This window comes from Juglans microcarpa x Juglans regia, chromosome 4D, assembly GCF_004785595.1.
Source record: "Juglans microcarpa x Juglans regia isolate MS1-56 chromosome 4D, Jm3101_v1.0, whole genome shotgun sequence".
NCBI classification, from domain to species: Eukaryota; Viridiplantae; Streptophyta; class Magnoliopsida; order Fagales; family Juglandaceae; genus Juglans; species Juglans microcarpa x Juglans regia.
Genome location: NC_054600.1, coordinates 12338448 through 12356370, shown reverse-complemented (window position 1 = coordinate 12356370; position 17923 = coordinate 12338448). Strand labels below are relative to the sequence as shown.

The 17923-nt window shown below is 34.1% G+C and overlaps 1 protein-coding gene across 1 annotated transcript; it reads right to left on the bottom strand.

Moving 5' to 3' along the window:
- Nucleotides 1-3204: 3204 nt before the first annotated feature.
- On the bottom strand, nucleotides 3205-7235 carry LOC121260921. The gene is made up of 5 exons (XM_041162997.1): nucleotides 6663-7235; nucleotides 4171-4270; nucleotides 3951-4086; nucleotides 3573-3668; nucleotides 3205-3500 (listed from the first exon to the last, which is right to left on the bottom strand). The coding sequence occupies exons 1-5, from the start codon at nucleotides 7075-7077 to the stop codon at nucleotides 3363-3365; spliced, it is 885 nt and encodes a 294-aa protein (XP_041018931.1). The 5' UTR covers nucleotides 7078-7235; the 3' UTR covers nucleotides 3205-3362.
- Nucleotides 7236-17923: the final 10688 nt, after the last annotated feature.

Here is a 17923-nt window from a genome sequence, read left to right as displayed (position 1 = left end):
CACTAGATATAACATATCCAAAAAAAAAAAAAAAAACATGCTTCATTAAATCCATGTAACAGATGTTCAAAAGTTATAGTGGATGTCCAAATATTTGTAACATTGTGAGTATTGGAGGCAACATTCCTTAAGTACATTTAAATACTACTAATATCGATTAGGCTAGTCTTTCAGGTAGCGCATGCAACTAGGCCAAAGAAGCCAACAAACTATGGATAAAATGGAGCATCAAGACTATAAGCTCCGTATCGTTGCATTGACAGTAAAACAAGAATACTGACTTGAACATGAATAAACGTGATGTGACTTGGCAAATACGTGACATGAATTGACTTTAGCTGGAACTAACGTGAACTGAACTGACATGACATTCATTTGTTAAATTTCTGGCTGGTTGTTACAAACGGTACCTATTCAATTTAGGAAATTTCACCATAGTTTAAACACTCTAGCATGGACAATGGAGTTCCACTAGAGCAACTCCCCATTCTAGCACTTGGGATCGTGATAAAAATAAAAGACTCTAGTTAACTTGAAAATATTTTTCATGACATATTCTATGTATGTAGCATGACATGGCATATAACAAAATAAACATGTGACTATGACACAACATAACAAGGCATGTAATAGATAAGTATGTACTTGCAATAAATGACATGGTACCACATATTATAAAAATTTATAATAATTATAAGTGAGAAGAATATGACAATAATAATCTTACCACCATATGTATATAACTACACCAAAAGTAAAGTAGAGGCTGGCTTACTATGATTTAGCATTACGTAAAGAGTAGTGGGAAAAAGTGTAAATTGAAACAAGATATTTTTAAGTATTAGAATATCTCACTGAATACTTAGAAATATAAAACTTTATTGATTTATAGTTAAAATTGCAAAGTTACCCGTCTACCTGTAGAAAACTACAATTTTACCTATAAAATAAGGATTTTGTATACTAACTCCAAATCTTACCAAACTTTACATTATTCATGTAAATTTTTTTTTTCTAAAGCCAAATATCCAATCAGAAAGATTTAAAATACAAAAAAATTAGGAGAACTATGCTTAGGTCAATTCACATATAAGGGCCAAAAACTTATTTTTGTTGCAATTTGACCAATCATCAACTAACATGCTTAAACCAATTTTTGCAACATTCAAAAAATCATATCCTAGATTCTAAAATCATGCTAAGATATAAAAATACATATTTCATAAAAATTTTAAACTCACTACATCAACAAAAATGCTAAAACACCAAGTTTAGGTCAAACAGGACTAACTTTTGATGTTTTTGGTCTAATGCTTTTCAAATCAACTTCAAGGATCCAAAAGTCCTTAATCACACTCGTAACATGTTGATAATTCAAAGATAAGTGATAGATGCTTGATTAAACAACTAAAATCATAAAAATACAACATACATAATTGGCTTGCACTAAAACATCAAAACCATGTACATCATGCTTTTGACTTGAAACCAAAAACATTAGATTCTTGATTTGCAAGCAATACAACTTCAAGAAATATAACCAAATACCTCATATTCAAGTTCTAAGTTGAACTAAGCATTAAATCTAGAATTACATGACAAAAATTTCATTAAAACATAACTCATACCCGAGTGCCTCTAGATTGAGTCCTAAACAAACTCTTGCATGTATAAAATCATTGCATCAAAGATCTAAATCAATATTCTCCAAATATAAACTCTTAACACATAGATCAAAGTCTCAAGATTATCATATATGAATATCAAAGCCATGAGATCAAGTTTCCATAACCAAAGATCACAACTTCACAAAAACAAAAACTATTTTGAATCATCTAGTCTTTAACTTTCCAAAATCATGCAAAAATATTTTATAAAAATATTAACATTGCTATAAATCCTAACATAACTTGCATATTAACACGTTAACACTTTACCATATTAAGATCTACCCAAGATTTCACCAAAAACTCAAAAACTTCATCAAAATATCAAAGTTTCACACAAACACAAAAACTGTCTCCACTGTGACATTTGCATGTTCAAACCAAACTTTCACCAATCAATACTCCATGCATAATTATCCAACATATATCAATATAAACTAGACTCAAAATAGAACAAAAGACACGAAGGTTGAGTCATGATAATCGACTGCCAGAAATCAGCCTCAATAGTTCTCTAGTTTCTCTCTAAAGAACTGAAGCAAAAAAAAATTACAAAGTATGAAGGGAATGCATGGGGCGTGGGTTATAGAGCGCAACCATAGAGCTGATGAGAGTTTTGCTACTTATCATCCCACATATCACACACTACATTTTTATTTATTTATTTATTTATTTTGTTTTATTCTTCTTAAACTAATTGAATTATTCTACTCATCATCAATAGGGCACACATTTGATAAGAGAAAAAAAAATATGATGTAGTATGTGAGGATGGTGAATATAATTTTTCATAAAATTATCCATATTTTGATCCTAATGATATTAGATCGAATTGCAATTAAAATGCCCTGTTAAATTTAAGTTTTGGGTTTTAAAACTTTTCCAGCAATCTTAAATGGCTTTGCTCAATTAAAGTTTGTTACTAAAATTGAAAACGAGCCTTAGGATCTGTAACTTAGAAGTTGCCTCGTTTGTTTTTAGAACTCTTTTCAACTCATTTCATCTTATTATAAACTGAATACATAAACCGAAATCAAAATAAAATGTAAGTCGAGTAAAATTATAATCCAAAAGCCTGTACAGTGGTAGTTGTTGCTCATCTCTGTTCTTGTTGCTATGAAGTTCTCCAATATTATTCAGCTGTAGACCATAGTTTTGAATTTAAAACATTAATGTGGACCTTATGGCATTAAACTTGTTTGGATTTAACAATAATTCCCAAAAGAAAGCGTTATGTTCAATATTTTCGACATACTTCCCTCGAGGCTTCCCACCTAAACCTGGGCAGCCCCATCCGCCCAGGTTCGACTTGCCGCTTCTCAAGAAACCTCTCTCTCCTGACGATCGGGCAGCCCTCTGATATTCATTCGAGCCCACCTGCGGACAAGAACCTAAGGTTCTATGCAGAGCATTGTGAAGCTTAAAAGACGAGATCAAGATGCAGCCCAAAAGATACGAAACAGACAATCATGTCGGCACCCCATGTATGTTGCTTTGACTTGTTCATAAGATATGGAATTATCATGACCTTTGAAGATAAACCAAAATATACAATTTTCATTCGAGCTGTATAATTCACTTACAAATGACTGTATTCAATCGGCTAAGAAAACTTATATTACAGTATCAAGTTTCATTCTTTAATGCTGATGGCATAGTTTCTTGTACACATTCTTCCTTTGAACTACAGGAACTTCATTGCAAATCCTCGGTGTCTTCAAGTGACCGCTTCCGTGCCTTCAGGTTGAGCTCAAGGCTTTGAGGTAGAGGTGGTGTCGTCCCACGACGGAAGAGAACTGCAAGAGCCCTCATTTTTTGACAAAGATCAAAAACCTGCAAATAATTTAGAAAGTCTTATTATAAAGAATCATATAGTGTCAGATTTGAAGATTGCTTTGTTCTTACTGAGGAGGCTTCTATCTCTGCGACACCGTCACAACCTTGACCTCCGCCTTGCAGTAAGTCACAATACTTCGCAGCTTCATTTTCATCTTCAAATACCTGCAACACCAATAAAAGTTTTTAATATGCCAAAGATATTAACCTGCATTGAACTATTCACACCAGAAAGTGGCAGGGGATGCAGTGACTAGAGTGACTTTCTTTTTCAAAAGGGTCCACGCGGGTAAGCAAGTGGGTAATTAGTGTCAGAGACCGTGATGGTAGACTTGAACAATATATTTGCAGTTACCCACAAATAATAGGGTCTTGCTCATGTATTTGCATTCACGAATACTAATCCAACAAAATATACTACTCAAAAACCAAAGCTATTACACTTACTAGCACTCCCTCCCTAATATCCTCAACAAGCATCTGAAACTTCGTGCCAGTTCTTGACTGTTTGGGCTGATTTCCAATTCCAGACCTCCGCTTTCCTCCCTTGGAAAACAATAAGCCTAGCTCCCTTTCAACTTCACTGTTACAGAAAGAACAAAACAATGGATCCAGTGCAACAGTAATAACTATCCAAAAGAATGATGGACAATAAACCAAAGGAGACCTGCGATTCTGTCGGGTTTTCATTGTGCATAATTGGTTTTCCCTCTGGGTGAGTACATAAACAGGCTTTGAAGTTTCTCTCCAAGGGTTGGCCTCCAGTACTGTATGAAAATCAAATGACCAGAATTGAGAAACACTTCACATAACAAAAAAATATTACACCATATATGAACAGAACAACAAGACTTGTAGAAATAAAGCATATCCCCACATGTACCAATGTAACATCAGTGAACCATGAATGAATGTGTAAAATTTGGAATACTCAAGTTTACACTTGATATAAATGGACACTGCATTTGAGAGAGAGAGAGAGGGAGAGAGAGATCTATAACAATGATATATCTCAACCAAAATGATTGATGATTGAATGGTTAGGATACAACAAAAGATGCCAATGTGGTTAACAGTCCAGTACATGAGTTACACTTGAGCATAATTAGATATATATTCAGGAGAGTACCTAGAGAAGTAGAAAGAAGGGGTAATCTCGGCTGAGGCCAAGAAGTTTGGTACCATGTATTTAGGAGAGTACCTAGCAAAGTAGAAAGGATATTCAAAGGGATGTAGAGTGTAAGGGGATTTTTCCCTCATAAGCCCACTAGGTGCTCGGTCGAGAGTAATGGGCTTCGTCCCGATACCCGGCCCCAGGATCCAAACTTGCCTACGAAGCAACTCGCTTACAAAGGAAAGTAAGCAATGATAGCTAATGGGACAGACAAGCCTGACGTCACTCGGCTGCATCCCGTTCATGGGGACACTCATATAGGGAGGAACGGGAAAGATAAAGAACCTTTGATCTTTTGACAAGGGAATATTGACGGACCACAGAAGACACCAGCAGAGTAAAACAAATTAGGAAACTACGCTGCATTAATGATACCACTATCTGAGTAACAAGTCACATTAATAGCGCCGTCGCAGAAGTACGCCCATTTAAAGAACTCTACCAAAAGGAATAGTCAAAAGGACATGAGCTTCACAGGGGCAGGCACGATCTGTCCCCCCTAGACTCTCGGTATATATAGCATTTTCCAGGTACGAAAAGACTCTCTGGTCTATGGACTGTCTCATTATTTACAAACTTCCAACATACTCTACTGACTTTGTCATAGGAGACTCCTCAGCCCCATAGTCGCCCTCTCCCAGTTTCTTTTTTCTTCGTTTTCGCAGGCCCAACTTTGAAGACCTGAGTTGCTGGGACCTGACTGAAAAGCGTACGAAACATGACATTAACACAGAGCATGTACATTTAATGTGATGTAATCAGGACATGGCACAAAGCACCTTATACGATCTGACCAAACGGCGAGAGTATCAAGGGTAATCATTAAATACACCTACAACTGCAAAAGGGGGATTCCCTTAGATGCATAGTTTCCAAGAATCAAGGGATCCCGCCACTATAAATAGCTCAACAAATAAGGTGAAACTCTCAAAGTCTAATCCATTCTGCACATACTAGGTTATCCTCTCTTAAGACTAAGTATCAGAGCTACCCCACATTGGACACACCAGGCAAGTGCTTTCTTTTTTTCTTTCTAGGCATTGCATTCATCGCAAGGATCATGTCTTTGGCATTGGAAACTGCACTAACATCTCCAAAAGCAGGATGGAGAGGTCTTACTGCCTGCCTGCCTGCCAACCAGCATTTCTCTATACTCTGGCAACATGTATACGTCCTTTCAAGAGCATATGTCGTTAAATTTACAAGTTTCAACATATATAGTGGTGGCCTAAGGTATACGCCTCTAGTCAAAATAACCATTCATTTACTTTTTGTAAATGTCGAATGACAATATAATTTAAATCACACACACCGAGGAGAAAGTATGTTAAAGCTAAATTTTATGCATGGATCCAGGTATCTGAAAATCAAAGACTGCACAAACAAGGTTCCGGTATGAAGGAACCTTTGCGAATCAATACACGCTAAAGGGAAGAAATAACAAAACCAAATGAATGCGATATATCGTTGACTATAAGGGAGTGAGGCATTGAGATCAATGCAACAATGCTACATAATTTGGTCTGTACTGAGACTTGACGAAGATTGAACATTTCACACGGTGAAAACGGAGGATGAGAAACAAATTAAACGACAAGGTTGCAGATTTCATGGTAAAACACGATAAAAACTCTTTGAGTAGCTGTTCTAGGTGTTTTCTCTTGTTCCGTGTGCTTGGGCTTTTTTCCCTATTTTTCTATTGATATTAATAAAAAAAAAATTATTTATTAAAACAAGACGCACTCTTTGACCAGCTGTAAAGGAGCAAAATACATTATGAAAGATCAAAACTCATCACATCGAGAAGGCGATCCAAAAAGAGTTACGGCCCTAATTATGTTTAAATGGTTATAAATGATTCCCGTCGAACGCCCAGGGAAAAGCATTGCAATCCAACCAATTAACACGGAACAGCAAAAATCAAGATCAGGAGCAGCAGCTGGAGCTACCCACTATTATCAGAATAAAGAAGAAGGAAGCAATACCATCATAGCTGCTGCTATCGAAGGTCTGGTGGAGGTGTCTACGCATGTCGTAGGCACGCGACGACATCCGCTTCACGAACTCATCCGAAGTTCCAGGAATGGTACCGTCCAGGTGAAGCGCTCTCTCCACATCCTCTCTTCCGTCGGCGTCTTCTTCTTCTTCCGCAGCTCCACCTCTCAGACTAAAAGGAACTTGAATAATTCTCCTTCTGGGAGGTTCTGGAGAGTACGAGCCAACGACGAAATAAGAAGAAGAAGAAGAAGAAGAAGAAGAAGAGGAAAAAAGACGACGGATGCCATGGCAGTGGGAAGCGGAGAGAGGAGCCACGGAGAGTCGCCGGCGGCTGCGGAGGCGGAAGGGGTCACTGGTGGGAGGGAGAACAATGGAAGGCGAGACGGAGGAGAGTGAATCCATGGAGGATGGGTCGCTCTTCCTGTAGGTGGGGTAGGGTTATATGTGTATGTATATAGATGGGAAGAAGAACAGTTTGGGAAGAATCGGGTGCCGGACTTCTTGGCGTGAAAGGCTGCGAATGGGTAGGTGTAGCCTATTGGTTTAGTGTGGAGGTGTGGGAGGTAGGAGGCGCTTTGATGTGATGATATTTTCGCTCCAGGCTCTGGTGGGTCCGCCAGAGTTGCAACTGACGGGTCAAATGAGAAAATAGTGTTTGAATTGTAGTCTACTAACCCAATACCATTTCTATCGTAATTGGGCCCTTGACCTCGCAAGTCCAATGACCTTGGTCAATTAATTACTATTCATCAACCCACATTTCAAATAAAAAATATTTTTATATTTTATAAAAATTACTCTTACACTTTATAAAAAAAATTATAAATATAGGTATCTACAGTAATTGATATGTAAAATTATTCTAAAATAAATATCCATCTTTTTAATTATGCTTTCATTATTTCTTAGTATGACATGAAATAAATGAATAAAAATAATTAATTATGTAATTGTTTGATGTACGATGAAAAAGTGATAATTGTAAAAGTGATGAATAAAATGACCTATTGAATAGAGTTCGTGTTGTTACCGTATAAGATCCTCCCATTCTGCTATGAATAATAATAATAAAAAAAAAGTGTAATGTTATACACTGCACTCTCATCTTATTTTGATCCTATTAAATAATATGTGACACATTCATCACTATTAGATGATAAAGAAGAATGTAACAAATGATTATTTAATAGTGATAAATATACCACATCATACTTAATAGAATAAAAGTGAAATGGTAGTATGGTATATAAAATTTTTCAAAAAAAAACAGGGAAACAAAATAATCATGTAGCTTTGGCGCTATAATCTGAGACCGACCGAGGTGGATATGAGATTAATATACAAAGGGTCTTTTTTGCAATTTTTATGAATAAAGTAAAAGGTAGATTGAGGAACAACAACCTTACAAAATTGAGTTGCTAATCAAAGTACTTAACGATGATTGTAGAAATAAACCACAAGAGAGATGCTAGTATATGTATTTTAATAGTTGGTGACAATGTTTTGAATATCGTACCGGACGTCGTACTGGTCAAGGCACTGGAACGAAATATTTTAATACCGGTACCGTTTCGGGATAACGTTTCGGGATAGTCGATATATAAATAAATTATATATAAAAATATATATAAAAATATATATAAAAATTATATATAAATACATATATATATAAATTATAAATAGTCTAGTCTAAATTAGGGGTTAGAAAATATGTTTGTAGTTTGAAAAAATGAAAAAAAAATATAGGCCGAAATATCGGCCGGTACCTGCTGAAATCTAGGCTGGTACATGCCAGTACAGGCCGAAATTGAGGCCGGTACCGACTGATACGGCCGGTATTTTGGCCGGTACGAAACGGGTATGCCGGTACGAAAAATTTCGGCCGTACCAGCCGGTACGGTACGAAATTTAAAACTGTAGTTGGTGATCGCCATCTATCCTCTATAGATAAAGAGGCAGTTGGGAGAAATTCTTAGGGTTAGTTTTGGCTACATAAAATTAAATTATACTCATCTCATATAATCATTACAATTTTATCAAATTTTCACACAAAATATAATAAAAAATTTAACTTTTTCAAATCTTAAAATAAAATTTATATTAAAAAACTATATTATAATAATATGTTATTTAATTTTTAATAAAATATCTTATCTGAACTGCGTAACTAAATTCACTAGTCGGAACATATGTATGCTCAGCTTTCGGCTTGTGGTGTTGGGTTGAATCTTTCCCTTGAAGTCATTTTGCTTCCGAGAGGCTGTTGGGCATTGATCGTAGTGTTTTTCTTTCCATCCCAATGGGCGAAAAGGCCCCTTAAAATGTTTTACTTTATGTGGTGATCAACTTGGAAATAAATGTTTGTTATTAGACTATTTTTGAAATAAGATTTTAGCTTGGGTTCAGATTGGTCCTTCTGTGCGTTCAAATCAAATCATGTCCTCTGCAGAGGCTTTTTCATCACTCTGCACAACCTCATGATACCATCTTCGCTGTAATGGCCCTTTTTAGTATTTTCAAAAAGTGAGTCATTCATTTCAGTTTATTTCTCTTCCTTTTCACTTGCCCTTTCATTATCTTCATTCATTTGATATATAGTGATATTATACATATACAATAAGACATTCATGCATCACATGTAATAATAAGGGTACATGAAAAGGGGTTGTCAAAGAATAGTTGATACACACACATTTATATATATATATATATATATATTTATATATATATAAAATATATCCTTAAACATATACGTATGGCATAGTTTGCAAAAATGACATTCTATTTACAGCAAGCAGTAAAAAGGGTATGAACATAGTCACTTATCTCGAGCCTTATAAAAACATCACCTTTATCCCATAAATGTAACAATCCAAAAGATTAAAGCAATCGATTAGATTTTAATCCATTAGTATAGTTGGATTTCAATCCATTATGGTGACAAAGTTATATTTTTATTTAATTAAGGCACTTATGAATAAAATTTTTTGAAACAAATTGTACCATTAGACTCGTAAGAATATTTAGGATATTATGGTGCAATAAAAAGTTTCAAATTTTTTGTGTGAATAGTAATCCTTCAGGAGAGAGCCAAGCGGAAATTGGTTCAAACAATTGTCAAATTGCCATGCAGAATGTCCAAATACACTTTGGATCACTAGAAAGCATTTTAGTTTAACACATGGCACAATTCTATCCATCCACTTGGAAACCCTAGGACATATGTCAAGAGGAGAATAAATTGTGAAGAGATGGAGTGTGATCCAAGCTTGTCATCATGCTCTCTTACATCAAACACCATTTGGTCAACAAAAAGAGGGTTGAAACCCTAATGAAACGCCAAATTATTGAAAGACAACTGAAATCCTTAATCCTTGGAGGAAAAATTGGTTTCCAAACAGTAACTACACCTGATTTTGATTAAGTGATTTCTCATTTGGTTAAATCAATTCCACATACAACTAACCACTCAATTACACACTCTTACACTCTTAATAACTCCCTTACATCTTGGTAATTACAATTGACAAGAAAAATTACACGGGAACCAAACTATGATCGAAATCCTAACTAAACCCCAAACTAGACACCATTTGGTTAGTCCTACTTAGTCCCATTGAAATCACTACTTAGCCCAAGCTTCTTGAGTAATATTCCTCCTCCTTACAAGGCCATGCCACAACTGCCACAAATAGTGTCTTGACAGTGAGTCAAACAGCCATCGATTACACCTCACCCACTCCGCCAGTAGCAGCAGTAGGATAGCCCCTTACTTCAGCCTTCTTTCCTCCACGTTCACAAGCCAACATTCCATCAATTGGTGATTCCCTGATCCACCTAGGCATTCCCTTCCTTACACCCCACACCCCTTGCTTTTGCCTCTCACACTTAGTGTGACGCCCCCAAATACTATTTTCGATTTGATGAAACTTGAAGCGTCGAGACATACAATACAATGTTACTTGTTCAATGTTCTTAACAGTTAAAGATGCAATGCACCTAGCATACATTTAGCAATATATAATATTCGCAGTAGATAATTTTTTTCTTTCAGCAATACTATGTACCAAAAGTAATATATTCCAAAACATAAACATGCTTCATAAACTTCACGTGATAGATGGTATCCAAAAGGTTACAGTACTTATCCAATAGGTCTGTAATATAAAGAATATTGGAGATAGCGCTCCATAACTACAGTCTGGAAATAAAAATTATTGTACTAATTCATTGAGCCGTTCATGTAGCTCAACTATGATATTCAAACTGACATCCAGAAAATTGGGGTTAAGCTCCATCAACTCTTTATTTGCTCCATATTCTATTCAACCTCGTCCAATCTCCCATGCATGGGTTCTCCAGATCCTGATACATCATCTATCATTCCGAAGGGATTGTTAATTTAGACTATCTAGTGAGATTTGATTACAAATCTTAATAAGTTAATAGATAACTTAATATATAGGTTAAAGATGCATGCATGGTAGTAAAATCATGAATGCATACATAATCATAAATAAGCTTGACGTGACTTGAGATTTAACAAGACGTGTACTAACATGACTACAACTGGCATGAGAAGAACTGAATTGACGTGAACTAAACATGACATAAAGTTAGACGTGAAATTGAACATGAATTGATTTTGAACTAAATTGAGGTTGAATATACTTTATACTCGAGACATGACGTGACATGAAGCGAAATGACAGATGACTTGAAGTAAGGTAATGTGACATTTACATGAGATGAATGATATGATATAATATGAAACAGACAAATATTTCATGACATGGCATAACATGTAATAAATAAACATTTTGTGCCATGATATAACATGTAACAGACAAATATTTCGTGACATGACATAATATGTCACAAACAAACATTTCGTGACATGGCATAATGTTTAAAAAATAACATGACATGACAAGTATATTGTATAACAAATAAATATTGCGTGACATAATATATTATATGATAGATACATATGTCGTGACAGAATATAACATGCGTAAGAGACGTACATGATATAGCATGGCATACAGGATCCTAACATAAGTACACAAATAGTGGTTCCCTTACCAACATACATACACAGTAATCTGACAATAAGTTAGAAGATAACTTACAGTGATCGTTGCATTTTATGAGAAAAAATATGAAATATGATAAACTGTAAACCATTTCTAAAATACGGCAGCCTTAATACCAGGGGATGTACAAGAGCCTGTTTCAAGGCTACAAATCCCTTGCTTGCCTCCTCATTTGAAGAAAAAGAATTCTATTTAAGTAAAGTTGTGAGGTGGGTTGCAATACCCCCATAATTTCTGATAAACTTTCTATAATACCTAGATAGCCCTAAGAATCCCCATAGAGACTTCACATTCTTAGGCTCAAGCCACTTTAGCAGCATATAAGTCACTTTAGAAACATCAACCATCACTCCATCAACATTAATTACATGACCTAAGTAATCAATTCCCCCAACAACAAATTTACATTTAGATCTTTTGGCAAGGATAAGAGCTTACTTAAGCGTCCCAAATGTTGATCTCAACTCTTACTATAGACCAAGATGTCGAGATGTCATAAAAAAACACCAGCACAAATTTTTGGAGATAGGGTTTAAAGACATCATTCATTAACTCTTGGAAGGTAGTCGGGTCATTACCAAGAACTCGTAACGACCTTCATGAGTTCGAAAAGCTATTTTCTGTATATCCTCATCCATTACCCTCACTTGGTGATAACCCGACTTGATTACGCCCAAACTAGTATGTGATGTTATAATATAGTTTAGGGTGTTGATCCATAGGAAGTCAGAAAAAACACAACAGGATGCAAGCTTAAAAGAAATGATCAAATTACAATATGATAATAATCTAAAAATTCTACCTGAAGCACGTAATTAAGATGCAATTAGGGTACGGATAAGAAGACAAGTAAAGTTTCAGACTTCCATCAATCGGATCCAATGCTCTGACTATTTCAATCCAAACTACATACACAATTAAAAGTTATAGTACCAAATTCCTAATTGGAAGATATGACATTATATTCATTTACTTTTTCAAATTTAATTTTAGAATTTATTCTTCCTTTACAAACCACAGTATTCATATATAAAAATAAATATCAGATCTAAAGATGATATTATATTCTCAAACAATAATGCAGCAAAAGATCATATTAATGGCATGAAAAGCTTGTTTAAGTCACAATCATATATTTATAATCTTCTATCTCAACAAAATCAAACCATAGCAAGATTTAATATAATTGTCTCAAACTTATAATATAAAAAAAATAGAGAATTGAATCCTAGAATCTTAAACAATAAAGTTTAATCTATGAATTGAAATAAAGTCAAATTATTTTTATCGATCAATTTCTGCCCTAGGCTTTACCCAAAATTTAATTATCCATGTAAGAACTAAAAATAAATAAAAATAGTATTTTTCTTCTCAAAACTAGAACTGAGCCATCTATCCTCCAAAAAATCCTTAATTTCGTGTTAATGATACGCTTATATAGGATAGGAAAGAAACCCTAATGTCTTCATGATTCCCGTATAAAAAATAGCTTAAATTTTAGGACACAGCTTGTTAGCCACGTATGCTATTTAGGAGTTTGAGTTTAGAAATCATTTTTAGATACAAATTTGTAACCCTTTAAGAGCATTGGCATTGGATTAGCCCAATGCATTTTCATCTTCAAATTTAGCAAATATCATCCATATTTGCTCCACATTGAATTAGCTAAATTGGTTTCATCCAAAATATAAGCTACAATAAATTCATTATTCTTTTCAAATATGAAAAGAACTATAGCAAGTCTAAAAGTATTTTTTGAGATTATTAAATTATAGATATAAGATTTTTATTTACATATGAGATTTTGCCATCTATATACATATAAGATTATTATATTATAGATTGTTAGATTGTGAAAATAAAAATGAATATAATTGTTAGAGGTTATTGAAGATTATGAAAATAAAATAAACAAGTAATTAAAAAATAAAAATTAATTAAAAAAACATAAAAATAAAAAATAATAATATTTTATTATTATAGAGAGTGTGATAACTAATCCAATATAAACTTCAAGTTTTGAATGATTAGTTAAAAGTGAAAAAGCTACATATTAGTTAAAATTTGAATAATAGGATGGCCAATGCAATGCTAATACTCTAAGATAGTTTCCAATGTATCAATAATCGCATCAATCCGATATGTGAGTGAAAAGTTATGATCAAAATACTAAAGTATGTCCAGGTTGTCTCCTAGCGAATTTCAGACTTGAACTTTTTGTAGTTTCCTTTTGTGATTTTTTTATTTATTCAAATTGTTCTTAAACCCCATCATTATCCTTATTGGAAGTGTCCTACACTCGTTGAGAGTTCTTAACTTGTTTTAACGTCTTACCCACTTGAAAGTCCTCATTTGAATTTGACTAGGCTTTGACTTTCTTTTTTATAGACTCTGAAGTTAAATATAAAAGTCTATTTAAAAGTATCTCAAAGTAAATAGAAACTCAATTAAAAAATATATATTAATTCCTATAATTTCTATTCACATTTTAGTATTTTAGTATAATAATAGAGTATTTAGAGTGCACTTTCGTACACTTTTCACACCTTCTAACTTACTTATTGTTAGTCCTTAACAATTTCTAGACAAAAGAGATGAATGAGGCCAAAGAAAATCATTAAAATTGGTCACCAATTCACATTTTCCAGATTCACATATCAAAACAATTTAAGAAATCTATTAACTCATCAAGATCAATTCACTTATAGCAATTCACAGAGTGTGTGTGTGTTCTTCAAGCCATACCATCTTACTACTAATCTTGATATATGCAACATCAAGAACATCTCAAGCAAATGGTTTAACTCCATAACTCACAGGTATAATAGTGTTTCGTCTAAGGGCTCTCTCTATGGAGTTGAAAAGTGGTGTACATACCATCACATGAAAATTTAGGTAATTATGAACAAATAACAAGCAAGCATTGATCTTATAATATGAACACTAACAAAATGAGAATATTCAACCATTATTTTCACAGGCTTACTTGAGATCAGAACGGTCAAAACAAAAAGTTGTAATGTGACTTAGGTTAGGTTATATGGAAAAAAGGAATTAAACAAAAGGATTCAAAAACTTCCAAGTACTTATCTAAGGAATCTTATTAAACATTTCAATAAATCACATTCCACACTTGATGTACTCTTCAGACTTTCAAATCACCGAATAATGCATCTTTTTCATTTTGTATATATTTTTTTTTCCATTTATAATCTTTTTTTTTAACTCAACAATTTGGTGAACAAGTATATGTCACCTTGATGTTCTGTTATTTTTACCCAGCCTTAGTATTTTTATCTTTGAAGTTCACTCACTTGAACACCTTGTAACTCATATTTTTCCCTTTTTTTTCTCTTTTTTTTTTATTCATTGCAAAAAAAAAAAAATTCCACATCTAGTACACATTTAGAAGTAAAAAGGGTAAGAAAAATCAGTATATAAGTTATACTTCAATGTGAAAATGTATGAATAATGTAGGTATATGAAGAAAAAATGCTATATGTATTTCTTGGCTTAAAGTTGACTACTAGAGGTCTATAATTGAAAAGCTCAAATGTTAATCTTAAATTGACTTTCATCATATCTCAAGTATATCCACCATCATACAACAAACTATACAACGATATTCTCTAAAGAAGTGCTCAACTCAAAAAATCAATGAATGCTTATTATAATTTTCAGCATTTGTTAGCTCTCAATCATCTCCAAAACTCACAAATAAGGACTTAAGCAAAAGAGTTCTCTAGGTACATATGTCAAACCACCATCTTACTACAAAACTTGGATGAGTACATTAGAAATCCTGTTAATACCTCAGCATAATGATCAAGATGAGTTTGTTGAATTCACTAAGATGGTGATGCATGAGAATAAGTACACATGTGAAGGGATGCACGTGTGACACTAAAAAAAAAAAAAAATTCTGACACAATTCTGACACATGTAAACATGCCATAGAGTTTTAACAAGTATTTGTAAATGCATACTTTTCACCACCCCCAACTTAAACAAAACATTGTCCTCAATGTTTAAGAATCAAAACTAAATGGAGAGTAATTGAAGAGGGTAGAATACACCTGATGTGTGATGTGGGTAGCTGAGTAAGCATAAGAGATGACAAACTGAAATGACGAAATGACACTAAGCTAGAATTAGAAAACAAAGAAAACAACAACAAACAAAAAGAAAAAAAATGAATGGAAAGAAAACAAAAGGAAAAAAAATTAAAAAAAAAAAAAAGCATACATGCATGGTGTGGTTAAGGTCGATAGATCGGGTCTACAAGTGGAATGTCTTTGACTTCAGGCACTTGTCTACCAATAAGGATTTTAAGGTGTGGACCATTTACTTTAAAGACCTGGCCATCCCTAGGGTCATCTATTTCTACTGCACCGTTTTCAAAAACATGTTTTACTACAAAGGGGCCAGTCCACCTAGACCGAAATTTTCCTAAGTGCTTGTAAAGTCTAGAATCATATAAGTATACTCGATCATTAGGCTTAAACGTCTTCTTAAGAATATTTTTATCATGAAATGCTTTCATTTTAACCTTATAGATTTTAGAGTTCTTATAAGCATCATTTCTAACTCTTCTAACTCGATTAACTGAAATTTCCTATGCTTACCCACATGCAATTTCGAAAAAATACTAACAGGAGAAGTGTCATCTAGGCCGGGAAATGCATGCTTTAAACCTGAGGGCGGCGGTTTCAATTCCAATTTGACACTCTCTACGCTTGAAAGAATTTGTTTTTCACCTTTCTTAGGTAACTCCTCAAATTTCGGTTGCCAAACCTATGTTCCATAATTTTGAGTTTTATAAAAAATATCACAAAGATCAACAACACCAGATGAATCACTAATAGTATCAAATTCAGAATTAACAAGGAAATATTCAAGGGGATCAGAATCAAAAGTTGTGTGAACTCCCTTATCTATGAGTGCGTCAATCATGTATGTTTGTTGGCACTCATCATCCTCCATGGGCTGCTTACTGATGTAGAATATGTTGACCTCCATAGTCATGTTTCCAAAAGGGAGTTTCATTAACCCATTCATGCAGTTTATAAGTGCATTAGTCATAGCAATGAAAGATCTACCTAATATGAGAGGAATTCTAAAGTCAGACTCAACAACTGACTGAGTGTACAAAATTAAAAAATCAACAGGATAGTAAAACTTGACAATTTGGATCAAAACATCATCAACTATCTCTCTCGGTTTATTAACAGAATGGTTAGCCAATTGAAGCACAACAGAAGTGGGCTTAATTTCAACCAAACCAAGCTGCAAATAAATGGAATAAGACATCAAATTTACACTAGCTCATAAATCTAGCAAGGCTTACTCAAACTCATGATTTCCAATATTACATGCAATGGTTGGAAAATCAGGATCCTTGTACTTAGGAGAAATTCAATACCCAATTAGAGCACTAACTTGCTCTGTTAGAAATGTTGTCTTCTTAACATGGTGCTTCCTCTTAGCTGTAAACAAATCTTTGAGAACTTTTGCATAAGTAAGAACTTATTTAATAACATGTAAAAGAGGAATATTGATCTTTACCTGCCTGAGGTTCTCCAAGATTTCGGTGCTAGAATCCAAAGTTCGCATACCAGCTTTTAAAGCTTGAGGAAATGGTACCTTAACTGGGCTTTTAATTACCTTGCCTTCCTTGGGCAACTCTGCACTATTAGTGCTTTGTTCATTTTCAACATCCTCTACCTTATCAGTTGTTGAGATGTGTAAGGGCTTACCACTTCGTGTCACAATTGCATTGACCTTCAAATTTTCTTAAGTCATATGTTGACCTTGGGGTGTGGATTGAGCTTGAGAAGTGAACTTGTCACGCTCATTCACACTCAAAGTGCTCATCAACTTGGATACATGTCACTTTTATCTTCTTATTTTCCTCAACAAACTACATAATCAAAGACTCAAACTTTTGATTAGTTTTACCCTGTGCCACAATAAAAACATGTAAAGCATCTTCTAAGGAGTTCCTAGAAGAGGAAGATGCATGATACTGTGTAGGATATGTGCTAGGTGGTTGTACAAGCTTCTGATTTTCATATTTCCAGCTAAACTTAAGGTGATTACGCCACTCCAAATTGTAGGTATCGAAGAAAGGTGCAAAACACTTCTTGTACATA

Bases quoted from the DNA above. Each gene is read 5' to 3' on its own strand.
- LOC121260921 (XM_041162997.1), bottom strand. From the start codon at position 7,077: ATGGATTCACTCTCCTCCGTCTCGCCTTCCATTGTTCTCCCTCCCACC. The intron at 4,271-6,662 runs GTATTGCTTCCT...ATTTTCATACAG, and splicing joins CGATAGCAGCAGCTATGATG to TACTGGAGGCCAACCCTTGG. The intron at 4,087-4,170 runs GTCTCCTTTGGT...TTTCTGTAACAG, and splicing joins AAAACCCGACAGAATCGCAG to TGAAGTTGAAAGGGAGCTAG.